This window comes from Rhincodon typus, chromosome 13 (genome assembly GCF_021869965.1).
Source record: "Rhincodon typus isolate 14 chromosome 13, sRhiTyp1.1, whole genome shotgun sequence".
NCBI classification, from domain to species: Eukaryota; Metazoa; Chordata; class Chondrichthyes; order Orectolobiformes; family Rhincodontidae; genus Rhincodon; species Rhincodon typus.
The window spans coordinates 13,118,891-13,134,177 of record NC_063344.1 but is presented as its reverse complement, the minus strand read 5'-3'; the positions used below and the strand labels follow the sequence as shown (position 1 = coordinate 13,134,177).

Sequence of the window (15,287 nt, the reverse complement as noted above, 5' to 3'; positions counted from 1 at the left end):
CCAATCTTTTCAAAGACTTCACTCTATGGGTAATGTTTACTCAGGCAGGACAAGGGGAGTAGGCAAAGAAGTTAAAACATTGAGATATACAGGAGCTGGTCAGTCTCTAACAGTAAGAGATGAACATATTTGCACACTTTCTGAAATGTTGCCCAAGAGAGTGATAATCTGTGGAATAAATGGAGAGAGGAGTAGTGTTCCCCTGTGTAAGATAAGGCTAGAAAGTCCAATCCAGACTGGGGAAGTGATAGTGGGACTGATGGAGAAAATGGCTATTCCAGGAATACAGTTTGTTCTTGGAAACAATATAGCCGGATCACAGGTGGGGAGTGATGCCCATTGTTGTGGAAAAGCCAAAAGAAAACCAGGGAGCTGAGGAGTTAAAAGGAAAATAACCTGGAAATTTTCCAGATTGTGATGACAAGATCCCATAGCCATAAGTTAAAACAAGAAAGGAAAACAAAAGAGAGAGATAAAGGAGTTGGGATCTAATTAGCTGACAATCTGTTTGATGAGATGGTAAAGGAAAAACCTAAGCAGGTAGAGGATCAGGAGGAGATGCTTAGTTCTGAAAGATTAATGAAGTTACAACAAAAAGATGAGACGATAAAGGATTTATATCATAAAACCTACTCAGAAAAGAAATCAAGAGTGTATTCCAGAATGCTGTTACCTTAAGGATAAAATCTTAAGACGGAAATGGAGACCTTGACAGGTTAGCGTAGATGAGAAATGGGCGGAGGTTCACCAGATTGTGTTGCCGGTAGAACACAGACAGGAGGCATTGTGGGTGGCACATGATTTACCTGTAGGAGGTCATTGAGGAGTGAGGAAGACTCAGGCTAAGATACAGAACCATTTCTATTAGCCTGGATTACATAAAGATGTGGATGAATTTTGCTGTACCTGGCACAGGTGTCAGAAGGTAGGACAGCCACCAGCAGTAATAAAACCAGCACCTTTGATGCTAATTCCCACATTTGAAGAACCTTTCACGTGGGTTATAATCAATTGTGTAGGTCCTCTCCCTAAACCCAAAAGTGGGAACCAGTATTTGCCAACTGTAATAGATATGCCTACCAGCTTTCCACTGCAGAACGTCAAGGCAAAAAAGCAAGTGGAGGAGTTGCTTGCTTTCTTTACCCATTATGGCCTACCCAGGGAGATTCAGTCAGACCAAGAGTCCAATTTTACTGCAAAATTATTTAAGGAGGTCATGCATTGTTTAGGCATCAAACACTTTAAACCAAGTGCATACCATCCTGAATCCCAGGGAGCAGTGGAAAGGCGGCATCAGACCCTAAAGACCATGCAAAGGCTTATTGCCAGGATTACCCAAATGATTGGGATAAGGTATCCCGTTTATATTGTTTGCTATTAGAGATGCTCCAAATAAATCGATTCAGTTTACTCCATTTGAATTGATATTCAGACACGAAGTAAGAGGTCCTTTAAAATTAATTAAGGAACAGTTGATAGGTCCAAAGTCAGAGATCTCACAGTTGGATTATGTATCTGAGGTGAGAGAAAGATTAAACAGAGTAGCTGAATTAGCTAGATAACATTTGAAGGTAGCACAGCACCCAAAGAAACAAGAAGCAGATAAGAAATCTAAAGTTTGTATGTTTGCCTGTGAGATAAAGTATTGGTACTGTTACCACTTGTACGAGATCCCTTCAAAGCAAGGTTTAGTGGTCCCTATCAGATTGAAAAGAAGTTAAGTCAGGTGAATTATCTGGTAAAGATGCCAGATAGGAAAAAAAAATTATCAGGTATGTCATATGAACATGCTGAACCCATACGATGACAGGGAAAGGGAACCAGAGAAACAGATATTAGTTACTGCCACGCAGAGTCAGGAATCAAATCCAGATGATTTGGATTTTGATGTGCTTCAGAATAAATTGAAAAATGAGGAAGTCTTTAAAGAATGGGATAGGGTAGTGAGCTATCTGTCTCAGGAACAGAGAACTGCATTGAAAGACTTTTTACAGGGCTATGAGGGCATACGAAGAAATAGAACAGGGAGACTAACACCATAGTACATGAGGTTGATGTACGGAATGCTGTTCCAATAAAACAACACTCCTACAGGCTTAATCCTCTCAAAGCAGCGCAGGTTCAGAAGAAAAGAGAAGCAATGCTCCAAGAAGACATCATTGAGCCGAGTCAAAGTGACTGGAGTTCGCCGATTGTGTTGATTCCCAAACCTGATGTCACTCATCGATTCTACATAGATTATCACAGGGTCAACACCGTGACCAAATCTGAATCATACCCAATTCCAAGGCTTGAGGACTGCGTAGAAAAAGTAGGACAAGCCACATATATCACAAAGTTGGACTTACTTTGTGGTTACTGGCAAGTACCTTTGTTGGAGAGAGCAAAAGAAGTATCTGCTTCTGTAACCCCAAATGAGCCATATCAATTGAAAGTAATGCCCTTTGGAAAGAAAAACAGACCAGCCACTTTTCAAAGACTTATGAGCAGAGTTGTGGCAGGATTGACTAATTGTGCCATCTATGTAGATGACTTAGTGATCCTTAGGAATTCGTGAAAAGATCACATGGCACATTTGGCAGAGCTCTTTGAGAAACTATGGAAGGCAAAGTTGGTCATAAACTTGGCAAAAACAGAACTTGTGAAGGGGGAAGGGACATTCTTAGGGCACAACATTGGACACGGACAGATGACACCAAGAAATGTGAAGACGAAGGCCATCGAGGAATTTCCAAGACCATCCTTGAAGAAGGAAGTGTTACGAATTTTGGGATTGAATAGATTCTACAGGACATTTGTACCAAACTTTCGTAGCATAGTGGCACCATTAACAGATTTATTAAAAAAGAACACGAAATGTTAGGCATTCATGAACTCAAAAGCAGTGTTAACCACTGCACCAGTTCTAGCTACGTCCAATTTCTTGAAACCCTATCAAGTTGCCATCGATGCAAGTGAAGTAGGTGTTGGAGCTGTGTTGTTACAGGAGGATGACTATGGAATTGAAAGGCCAATCGATTATTTTTCAAAAAAACTCAAAATCCACCAGAAAAGATATTAAACTATTGAAAAAGACTTATTGAGTTTGATACTGGCCTTACAACATTTTAATGTTTATGGTGCAAACAATGTATTAGAGATGGCTGTGCACACTAATCACAATCCTTTGACATTTCTGCAAAGATTTAAGGACAAGTACACCAGATTATTTCACGGGAGTCTTATGTTACAAGCATTTACTTTACAGATTGTACATGTTGTGGGTCATGAAAATATTGTCGCGAATGCGACAAGAAAAATGTTTATCTAAGATTGAAACAGTAGTGTTCAATGTTATATGCAAACAGAATTAGTCTGAAATGTATAACTCTAGATTAATGAGCTATTGATCTCGTACTATAATGCAATTAAGGTTTTAAAAGAAAAAATGAAGCCCTCTTTTCATAATGATGGCTCACTTTTTTCTTAAAGGGTGAGGTACTGTGAAGTTGGGTAGAATACTTGTGGATTGGGAGGCAGAACATTAGAATGTAGTGTTTATAAAATGCTCGGGGGGAAAGCAGCACATGGTCCCTTTAAAAGATGATGTGCTTTTTCTATGTGTAGAGATTCAGAAAGAACATCTATGGGTAGCAGCTTGTGGGTTTGCAGGTGCACAGGAGAGCACCTAAATTGAAACATGTGGATCAAAAGGCTGTACAGTTGGCAGCTGTGAACAGTAGTTTTGTTCTGTTATTAAGACAGCAAGTTTTGAATTTAGCCAATCAATTTGAACCAGGCACGTAGATACCAAAAATCCAATCAAATTTAAATATGATAGTTTTGGCAACATAGGACCAATCCTATTGTAAGAAATTGATATGTCATCAAGGTGTTAAAGAAGGGACAGTTGGGCAAAGACAAGAGAACTAACTGCCATCTGCCAGAATTAGCAGCTCTCAGCTCTCAAGAGAGAATTGCTGGCTCTCACAGGCTTCTCTAAGTCTTAAAGAAAGCACCATCTAAAAAAAATATCAAAGATACCAACGGCACAAATAGTTAATGTTCCCGACTGAAGAACCGATGAAGGAGGCACAGAACATTCCGGAAGACACGTAATCTGGCTGTAATTTTGAGAGACTAAGATTTTTTTTAAATTTTATTTTATATTAGTGGGACTTGTATTTATGGGAACAGTGTACCATTAGAGCCCTGTTTTATTTGGGAATAATTAGTAGTTAGAAGGAGTTTATTCGCTTTGTTTACAGTTTAGTTAATTTTTTTCACTGTTAGAGTAAGATAAATAAACGGTTACCTGTTGATTATAAACTGAGTGTCAGGGATTTGTTTTATTTAACCTTGCTGAAAGGCAGGTTACACCACTTTTCACACTCCTTTCATAGATTATAGGGCAAGGTTCTCCTCTTTGGGTCTAACAGAGGGGGACAGTCTCCACTTTACGCCACAGACGAAGTGGTGGATGCAGGTAGAGTTATAATGTTTAAAAGACATTTGGATAAGTACACGAATAAGAAACGTTTGGAGGGATATGGGCCAAGTGCAGGCAGGTGGGACTAGTTTAGTTTGGGATTACGGTCGGCATGGACTGATAGGTCCGAAGGGCTGTTTCTGTGCTGCATGATTCTAGGACTCTATAACTCCTCCATGGCCTTTCTCCTCCCTATTTGAGTAGCATCTTCCGTTGCTCAGCGATATTCACACTCCTTTGTTTTGAATATTACTCATTGGGCTTTTCATTATTCTGTTAAAGGCTTTTATGTGGGTTCGATTCCTGTCTTGGGCGACTGTCTGTGTGCAGTCTACACATTCTCTTCATGTCTGTGTGGGTTTCCTCCGGGTGCTCTGGTTTCCTCCCACAGTACAAAGATGTGCAGGCTCGGTGGATTGGCAAGACTAAATTGCCCATAATGTACAGGGGTGTGCAGGTTAGATGGATTAGCCATGGGAAATGTGGGGTTCTGGGAACAGGGTGTAGTCTGGGTGGGATGCTCTTTGGAGGGTCAGTGCAGACATGATAGGCCGAATGACCTCTTTCCAAACTGTAGGGATTAAGTAATGGGATTCTGTTCATTTCACTTGGCTCAGCCAGGTTCATCTCACCTCTCAGCCCAACACTTTATTAAAAAATTATTCACTCACAGGATGAGGGTGTCACTGGCCAGTACAGCATTTATTGCTCATCCCTCATTGCCCAGAGGGCAGTTAAGAGTCAACCACATCGCTATGGGTCTGGAGTCACATGTAGGCCAGACCAGGTAAGGATGGCAGTTTCCTTCCCTAAAGGACATCAATGAACCAGATGGGTTTTCTCAACAATCGAAAATGGATTCATGGTCATCGTTGCTGGTTTTTATCTTCAGCACGTGTTTTCAGTTGATAATTCAGGCCATGGTCAAAGAAATGATGCCTAGTTGAAGGTACAGCCTTTTGGGTGAAACCTCAATTACAGATTGTATGAGAATAAGCCGGGAAGCTCTGTCTCTTTATTTTGAATGGAATATATCCCTCAATGACATTGCTATCAGAAATGACATGGTCACACTGGTCATTTGTTATTGGTGGAAGCCTGAGGTGCACAAATCGCTCTGTGGATTGGCTTATATTTGAACTATGCACTGGTGAGTACTTTCTAAGAATGTGAAAAGTGTGAGAAAGCTGTAACTTCCTTCCATTCTTTGATATGAGAAATAGCAACAGAAGGAGACTGAATGTGTCCCATTGAACCTGCTCATTCATTTCAGAAAATCAGAGCTGACCATGAGTACTTTCATGCCTTACTCTCCTAACTCCCTCAGGAATCAAACATCTATTGAACTCAGCCTTAAATGTGCTCAAAAGCACAAGACCCCATGTTTCTGAAGATAGGACCTCCATTGGGTATCCTGGAGAAGGTAGGCAGAGAAAGGTTGAGAGTTGTGGCTCTACAGGAGGCCACTTTTGGAATATTGTGTTCAATTCTGGCCTCCCTGCTATAGGAAAGATGTTAAACTAGGAAGGGTGCAGAAAAGGTTTACAAGGATGTTGCCAGGGTTGGAAGGTTGGAGCTATAGGGAGAGGTTGAATAGGCTGGGGCTATTTTCCGTGGAGCATTGGAGGTTGACGGCTGACATTATAGAGGTTTATAAAATCATGAGGGGGATGGATAGGATGAATAGACAAGGTCTTTTTCCCAGGGTAGGGGAGTCCAAAACTAGAGGGCATAAGTTTAAGGTGAGAGGAGAAATATTTGAAAAGGACCTAAGGGGCAACTTTTTCATACAGAGGGTGGTGCGTGTATGGAACGAGCTGCCAGAAGACATGGTGGAGGTGGGGAATATTACAACATTTAAAAGGCACCTGGATGGGTACATGAATAGGGAGGGTTGAGAGGGATATGGGCCAAATGCTGGCAAATGGGTCTAGGTTAATGTAGAATATCTGGTCGGCATGGACGAGTTGGACCAAAGGGCCTGTTTCCATGCTGTACAGCTCCATGACTCTCCCATGCATTATGCTCTAGTTATTACATAATTGTCTAATTGCCCCCTCAGGGGAGGCAATGGCCTCGTGGTGTTATCACTGGACTATCAATCCAGAGACCCACATAATGTTTCGGGAACCCGGGTTCAAATCCTGCTACAGCAGATGGTGGAATTTGAATTCAATAAATATCTGGAATTAACAATCTAATGATGACCATGAATCCATTGTTGGGGAAAAAAAATGTCTTTCAGGGAAGGAAACTGCCATCCTTACCTGGTCTGGCCTACATGTGACTCCAGACCCACAGTAATGTAGTTGACTCTTAATTGCCCTCTGGGTAATTAGGGATGGGCAATAAATGCTGTCTAGCCAGCGACCCCCTCATCCCGTGAATGAATAAAGGAAAAAAAATTCAGAAACTGCCACAATGTTTACTTCTAAACTGACCTCACCATTCAGAAAGGGAATGTGTTTTTTTCTGCAGCGGGTGATACTCGGTACAGATAACAGAGTCTTACTGCTATGTCTCTGAAAAACTCCAGCAAATTCTGCATTGCTGTTCACTCTCTCTCTCTACGACATGGCACTTCAGTAATCTAACGGATCCTCTTAACAGAAGCAGAGAAAACCCTGGATAACAATAAATGTCCTGTCAGACAGTGCTAGCCCTGCAGATCATTCCCAAAGTTGTATCGCCCCTGCACTCCAAAAATAATTTTGATCTACCAACTCGAAACACACATCCCGCTTCCATAGTCTGGGCAATATTTAACTCATTCAAAGTTGATCAACCCGCACAGAGTTGAAGTTGCGTACACAGATTCTGATTGCCAGGTCTAATGCAAAAAAAAACAGGATCTGCGGTAACCCCAGTTCAACAGAAAGGCTGACACTCTAACCATGTGACTTCATGCTGAAGAGACACAAAACTAGAAAACAATTACAGCTCAAAATGAATCATTTTAGTCTGCCTGCCTGTGCTGGCTCTCCTGAATTGTAGCAGTTGCCTTGTTTTTTTCTTTTTCTTCCCACAGCTCTGCAAACATTTTTGATCCCTTTTAAATTCCAATCCAGTTGCCTTTTGGAAATTACTATTCAATCTGCTTCCATCAGGCCAAACATTCCCAATTTTGACAACTCACTTCAAGAAAGAATCTATTCACTGCTTCAACGACAGAAAACATCATGAGTGAGAGTGAATACAAGTTCTACAGTTCCCTTGATGTAATATGTTGCTCTTTCAGAACTGTATGGCAATTAAATTTACACAGAAATGTCCTTGCGCTGTGATCGTATTGAGATTTATCACATCGTGTTAGAAGAAGCCTCCGTACATTAAAACCTTCCAAGTCGTTAATTAGTTGAAGTTTTAGAAGTAAAGTTACATTTCTATAACGTCTTCTTGACCTTGTCTCAAAGTACTTTACAGTTTATTAAACATATTTGAAGTAGTCACTATCGTAATGCAAGAAGTGTGACAATTGATTTGCACACTTGCCTGGATGAATGCAGATCAAATGTCACCCTAAAATCTAGGATACAGCAGCTCATTTGATTGGCATGGTATCCGCTCCTGCTGACATCAACGTTCAGGAGTAGGAAGCGTGCACCATCTGGAAGATTCCCGTCAGAAATTCATCAAAACCTATTAGGCAACACCTTCCAAACTTACGACCACTTCCACCGAGAAGGACAAGGGGAGTAGAAACATGGGAAAACCACGACCTGCAGGTCCATCTGCTCAAACAGACCACAGTGTTTCAAAAATGCAGCTCAACATCACATTCTGAAAGGCAACTAGATATGGGTAATAAATGCTGCTCCAGCTAGTGAAGCACACCTCATGAACGAATAAAAAAGAACACTACAAGCTTCTGTATTAACAAAGCGAAAATGAAAATCTCCTTGCTGATTGCAGGACAAACACTGGCCACATTGAAGAGGAGTACTTTCCCACCTTACTTCTAAAATAAAATCAATGCCCCTTTTATGACCACCTGAGAAAAGAGGCAGGCCTTTGCTTAAAGTTTTATCTGACCAACATAACAGCACTCCTTCAGTCTCAAGTTTTGTACTCAAGTCTTGGCATTGGATATGAACTCAGAATTGTCTAACTCCAGGATAGCAGCTCTATGCATCAAGCCACAGCTAATACTCTGCAATTTCCCTGCAACCGCAGGAAGTGTTACACCTGCCCTACACCTCCCCCCTCACCCCCATCCCCATCCCAGGCCCCAAGAAGACGTTCCACATCAAGCAGACGTTCACCTGCACATCTGCTAATGTGGTATACTGCATCCGCTGTTCCTGTTGTGGCCTCCTCTACATCGGGGAAACCAAGCAGAGGCTTGGGGACCACTTTGCAGAACACCTACGCTCGGTTCGCAATAAACAACTGAACCTCCCAGTCGCGAACCATTTCAATTCCCCTTCCCATTCCTCAGACGACATGTCCATCCTGGGCCTCCTGCAGTGCCACAACGATGCCACCCGAAGGTTGCAGGAACAGCAACTCATATTCCGCTTGGGAACCCTGCAGCCCAATGGTATCAATGTGGATTTCACATGCTTCAAAATCTCCCCTCCCCCTACCGCATCCCAAAACCATCCCAGCTCGTCCCCGCCTCCCTAACCTGTCCTTCCTCCCACCTATCCCCTCCTCCCACCTCAAGCCCCACCCCCATCTCCTACCTACTAACCTCATCCCGCCCCCTTGACCTGTCCGTCCTCCCTGGACTGACCTATCCCCTCCCTAACTCCCCACCTACACTCACCTTTATTGGCTCCAACCCGCCTCTTTGACCTGTCTGTCTCCTCTCCACCTATCTTCTCCTCTATCCGTCTTCTATCCGCCTCCCCCTCTCTCCCTATTTATTTCAGAACCCTCTTCCCCTCCCCCATTTCTGAAGAAGGGTCTAGGCCCAAAACGTCGGCTTTCCTGCTCCTCTCATGCTGCTTGGCCTGCTGTGTTCATCCAGCTCTACACCTTGTTATCACCGCTAATACTCGTCAGGTACATGGATAACCTCAGAGGCAATGCTGAGAGACAGGTGAGACATTGGAGTTTCCATGTGATGAAAATGGAAAGAAAGCAGCTAATGTACTTGCACAAAACTCCTTTCCCTATCATTGCCACTAAGTGCGGATAAAACAAGATATTTCCTGAAAGTATTAATGGGTTTGCCATTGCTATCGCGCAACATATTTTCCATTTCCTACAACCAATGTCCAGCCTGACAGATCAACTTACACTTTGCAACTTACACAAAATCCAAATCGTGAAAACTGTAACGAAAATGGGAGCCAATCCAAGTTGACATATTGGTCCTGGATGAATGATACACATGTAGGAGGCAAGGTTGGGGAGGTGGGGGGCGGTCCTTTCTAAATGTCTGCCTCCCTTCAGTGGCATTGCCTTTGGCCAAGTCACCCAATAAGGAAGCATGAGGTACGCAAAGCTGCACTTGAAGCCTTTCAACACCAGGAGGCAGCATGAAGCAGAGGCCACCTTGGAGGCACTGACAACAACGTTCTGATTCCACTTGGCCAGGTTCCCACAGCTCTTGTTGAGATTTTCCTGTCGCCTGTGTTGAGCTTCTTAGAGCTTGGTTGATTTCTTACCTGTTTAACTGGGAACCCAAATCACTGGCAGTGATTCTTGTTCCGTTACCTGGGGCAACCCAATTGTCAATTCTTTTGGTCCATGACAAATATGCCTAGCTGCAATGAGCTTGACCAGCATTAGTCAACTTGTACTGAGCATAGACCAAAGCACAGAGCTGCCTAATTGACATCACCAAACCAAACAATGACCCAAAAGGGATACTAGTTTTGCTGATCCCTGGGGCACCCCAGTGTCAATTTTCAGAAGAGACAGGCCAAATTGGGTCATCATCGTTGGTTCCGGTGATGTCAATTTCTGCTTCCAATTGCATTATCAGCCATTGCACATTGACAGTGGGTTCTCGCAGTGTAAAGCGCCAAGACTTCACGGCATTGAGAAAAGAAATTAACATGAGGTTTTGGGCTCACCTCAAGACGATCAGTTCTCATCAGCTTCTGTGCGGCAGCCGCAGTGTGAACCGGAACAGCGTGATTCCCCGTCACTAGCATCGGTGCGCTGGGTAAGATCTCAGTAGGTACCAGATTTGGGGAGACAGGTCCCAGGTAGGGGTTAAAGGCTGCATTGGGATTAGTCGCGAGGCCTGGTGTGACGGAAAACATTGGCTGAAAGACAGTAAAAAAAAATAGAAACAAGGGTTTAGTCATCAATTGGTCCAACTAGCTGGCCAAATGGTCATCACTTTCTCATAACTAACTCGTGGTGTTCCCCCCAAACGTTAACAGTGGAATATATTCACTTGAGACAAATTGAGGATTTTACAGGGTGGGCCTCAGATGCTGTTTGTGACCAATTCTGGGCACCATACTTTCGGAAGGCCTTAGAAACAGTGTTGAGGTTGTATTCCAGAATGCTATCGGGGATACAGAACTTTAATTATGTGGAATGACTGAAGAAATAGGTTCTCCCTGGAGCCAAGAAGGATTTTGTTGGAGTAAACAAAGTTGAAACTGATTCCAGTGGTAGGATTGGTAACCAGAGGACATGGATGTAATTTATAACAGCTTTGAAAACTAAATACTTCTATTGGGAAAATTTCCAGGGCTATGGGGAAGGAGGCTGGGGTGTGAAATCAATTGGAGGCCTTTTCAAAGAGCTTGCATGGGCAGAAATGACAGTTTTCCATACTGTATCATTCTAAAATTCTGTAATAGGTATCGGATTCAGAACATGTAAAGGCGTTTTGGGCTGTGGTTGAAGAGCATTGAAGTGAGAGTAATAACGCTGAAAAGACCAGCATAGAGAAATGTGGTTGAAATGGTCTCCTTCTTAGCTCTGCCATTCTATGGGGACCTGGAAGAAGTGATGCTTTTATTTGGCTTATTTCAAAGTCTGACCTGTTTCTATGGAGCTCCCTGAGGAATCATGATAAAGAGGGTCTCCTGAAAAGGAGCAAAGGGCATCAGTTGATCAAATGCCATGTTTACGAAGCCCAAAACTGACAAAGAAGAACACCCGCACTGGGCTAACTGAATCTACATTTGATTGTAATGATGAAATAAGAAGCGATAATGGTTGGATTATATCTTGTTCTGATGTGCCACAACCCATGGGATGGTCCAGGAGTTCACTGTCATTCTCTACACAAGGTAAGTGATCTGTTACTGAATTCAGGCTCTGTGCATCTGGAGTACTGTGTGCAGTTTTGGCCCTCTTATCTCAGAAAGGCATTACTGCCACAGACAGACTGCGATGCAAGCTCACCGGGCTGATTCCCTGAACGGTGGGACTAACCACTGAAGAGAGATTGGGCAAACTGGGCCTGCATTCTCTAGAATTTTGACGAACGAGAAACCTACAAAATACCTAAAGGGAGAGATGAGGGAATCACAATTTGAAATTTAGGTCTATGATGAGGAAAATTTATTTTTATTGGAGGTTTGTGAATCTTTGGAATCCTCTACCACAGAGGGCTGTGGAAACTTTTATCTTTGAGTATGTTCAAGGTAGGGATTAATAGGTTTCTGAGTGCCAATGGCATCGATACTTATGGGGACAGTGTGGGCAAAGGGCATTGAAGTGTTTGATCAGCCATGGTCATAACGAATTGGTGGAGCGGCTCAATAGGCTGAATGGCTTATTCCTGTTCCTATGTTCCTATCGTGCTCAGCTTATTCAGGTCAGGCAGAGAAACTGAGTGCTTCCAAATTGAGAACAACATATTGAGGGTGAAGATGGGAATCAAAGTGAATTGTGATCAAATTAGGTGGACTGGCCATACTAAATTATCCTGTCGTGTCCAGGGATGTGTCCAGGAATGCAGAGTTGCATGGATAGGGTAGAGGGTGGGACTGGGTAGGATGCTCTTTGGAGACTCGGTGTAGACCTGTTGGGCCAAATGGCCTGTTTCCACACTGTATGGATTCTATTAAAGAAAACATTCTGGGAGAAAAATCAAAATAAAGTCTGCAGCTGCTTTCAAATAAACTTATCTCAATGGGTAAATCCCCACTGTTTGAAGCTGTGCTGAATCCAACAGCACAGGCAGGGTCCCTGGTTTAGTTCCTGGTCTGTGCTGGTCACTGGGGCAACAATGAGTGCGGCACAATGAAATTTCCTGCTCCCTGCCCCACTTAGTGCTGGCAGGACTCACTGACGAGTTTGAGCACAAGTAGATCAGGTGAGGGCAATTGTGGTGCCACACACAACTGGCAAATTCTCAATCCAGGCTGACAGGTGATCACTTGGAATGAGGGGTGGGAGAGTTTCTGGTCCCTATCAGTACATGTGAAGGAGCCATACCTCAGTGACTGCCTCCAAGGCAAGGAACTGCAAACAGAAGGGAGTATGACAGGAAGGGCGCAGTGGGGAGACAGGGAATAACATGTGACTTATGTAAATATACAACTGCACAATGTACAGTCATTACTCCAAATATTCAATGGTTTCATTCAGCAGTTTACCAAATTATCCTAACAGTGGAGATCGTGTAGGCTCGAGAAAGAGATATCATCTCAGTGCAGCATACACAACAGTCAAACGGTTTGACATGGTTGATACTGAAAGGCTGTTATTCTGAGGTGGGGAACCTGAATATGGTTATCCTGTTGGAGTAATGAGTTGACGATTTAGGACTGAGATGAGGAGAAATTTCTTCAACGAGAACTGTGAATCATTGAAATTCTCCACTCGAGAAGGCTAGAGTGTATTCACTGAGTATGATGTGTAGGTGCCGGTATTGGACTGGGGTGGATAAAGTAAAAAATCAAAACACCTGGTGTCATGTGACTTTTGACTTCATTGAATATGTTCAAGACAGATATTTGGATACAGTGGAAATTAAGGTATTTGGTAAGGGGATCGAGGGTTATGGGGAGAAGGTAGGAGAATGGGGTTCAGATACAAATCATGATCAAATGGTGAAGTAGATGGGCCGAATGTCCTAATTCTGCTCCTATACCTTATGGTCATGTGTGGGGACAGTCTGGGAAAATGGAGTTGGAAATAGATGCTCTCACTGAATGGGGAAGCAAGCTCAATGGGCCAAATAGTTGAATCCCAATTCATATGTCCTTGTACTCTTACAGGATAAACTACATTATCATGGAGAATTTTTAAAAATTCATTCTCAAGATGAGGGCCTCATTTATTGTCCATCCCTAGTTACCCAGGAGGCAGTTAAGATTCAACCACATTGTTGTGGGACTGGAATCACATATAGGCCAAACCAGGTAAGGCTAGCAGTTTGCATCCCTAAAAGGGATCAGTGAATCAGAGGGGATTTTCCCCTTGGCAATGAATTCATGGTCATTATCAGATTCTTTAATTCCAGATATTTATTGAGTTCAAATTCCACTGTGGTAGGATTTGAACCTGGGTCCCCAGAATGTTATCTGAGTCTCTGGATTAACAGTTCAGCAATAATACCACTAGGCCATTGCCTCCTCCTATATACTGAGTGATTGAAATTAATTGCAACACCCATGGAATAATCTAACGCAAATTTATTTTTATTTCAATTATTATTCATGGCAGCACACTGGAATACTAATTGCTCACGTCCAATTTATTTCAACAGCAATATTCCCAGAAATCTGCACCCTAATGCCACGAATCTATCAATCAGACAATTATAGATCAGATAAAACCATGTGTGACAAAAGTGATGTTAATTTGTTTTAAATCCTCTAAATGCTTGACTTAGTTAATCACAAATAATAATTAATGAGAAGCTCTAATGTTTGTTCTGCCTTTGATATCAGAGTTAAGATACACTTGTGCTCCAGATTGTAAGGAATTTTGATGGAGGAGATAGGGAGAAACTATTACCACATGTGGGAGAGTTGGTAACTAGGGAACAGAGATTTAAGATAATTGGGAAAAGAACCAGAGGGAAACATGGAGAATTATTTTTTATTCAGATCTGGAATGCAATGTCTGTAAGTGTGATGGAAGTGGATCCAATAGTATTGCTTAAAACAGAAGAGGATGGATTAATACTTTAAAAAAATGCAGAGTTAATGGGTATTTTGATAGCCCTTTCAAAGAGCTGCTCCCAGCATGATGAGTCAAATGGTCTCTTTCAGTGCAGGTGACTGTGTGATATTTTTCCAATGAGACTAAGTTCGAGTTGGTGCGAAAGTGTGAAGTTGCTGACATTACTGAACCCTCTCCCGTTGAATTTTGTCTCAGTTTCAATTGCCCACCCAACGCTGTACCAGTACAAAAATAATGGGTAGAAACAGATTTCCTTCCCAGTGTATTTACCTCGTTAAACCACCACCCTCGCTGTCCACCATCCGCCATCTGCCAACACATCAGAAGAACAAACAGGTATTGCTGAAAGTGAGTTTTCCCTGGTTACAACAGCACATCAATCTCTACATGCTCACTGTAACTTTACGCGGTTGTGATCTTGCACTCACTCAACAGGAAGGACTTCAGCAAAGGGGGAGTTAGGAACTTGCATTTACAAACTGTATCCCCCCCCGCCACGGTGCACTCTCAGACAAGTTAGGGCATTGATTAGAGACAGAGCTGTGCTCCTCTTACTCTGTTCAAAAGAATGCATCTCAACTCAGAGAGTTTGAGTGTGACACACACCATTTGCCACCTCACCAAAAGTGATGGCAATTTAGTGCCACAGTGCAGCAATTTCTTGAATTTTCCTGAATGGATGGAGTCCGGCTCCTTTCAGGGAAGAGCCCTGCCAACTGACAGAAAGACGGAACGTCTTCCCATCCCCACCCTACGCTAGGTGAGA

The 15,287-nt window shown here is 42.8% G+C and overlaps 1 protein-coding gene across 5 annotated transcripts in view; it reads right to left on the bottom strand.

Annotated features, from left to right (window-relative positions):
• The window catches only part of mbnl1 (muscleblind-like splicing regulator 1), a 66,677-nt gene extending 51,762 nt beyond the window's left edge, over positions 1 to 14,915 (bottom strand). For 3 of the 5 annotated variants that reach the window (XM_048604241.1, XM_048604243.1, XM_048604244.1), the window contains exons 1-2: positions 14,792 to 14,858; positions 10,495 to 10,689 (exon numbers count right to left, since the gene is read on the bottom strand). In XM_048604241.1, coding sequence (XP_048460198.1) covers positions 10,495 to 10,689; positions 14,792 to 14,842 — 246 coding nt within the window. In that variant the 5' untranslated portion in view covers positions 14,843 to 14,858. Of the gene's footprint in view, positions 1 to 10,494; positions 10,690 to 14,791 lie in introns of all 5 variants that reach the window. The other 2 variants (XM_048604242.1, XM_048604240.1) reach the window with 2 other exon arrangements.
• Positions 14,916 to 15,287: the final 372 nt, after the last annotated feature.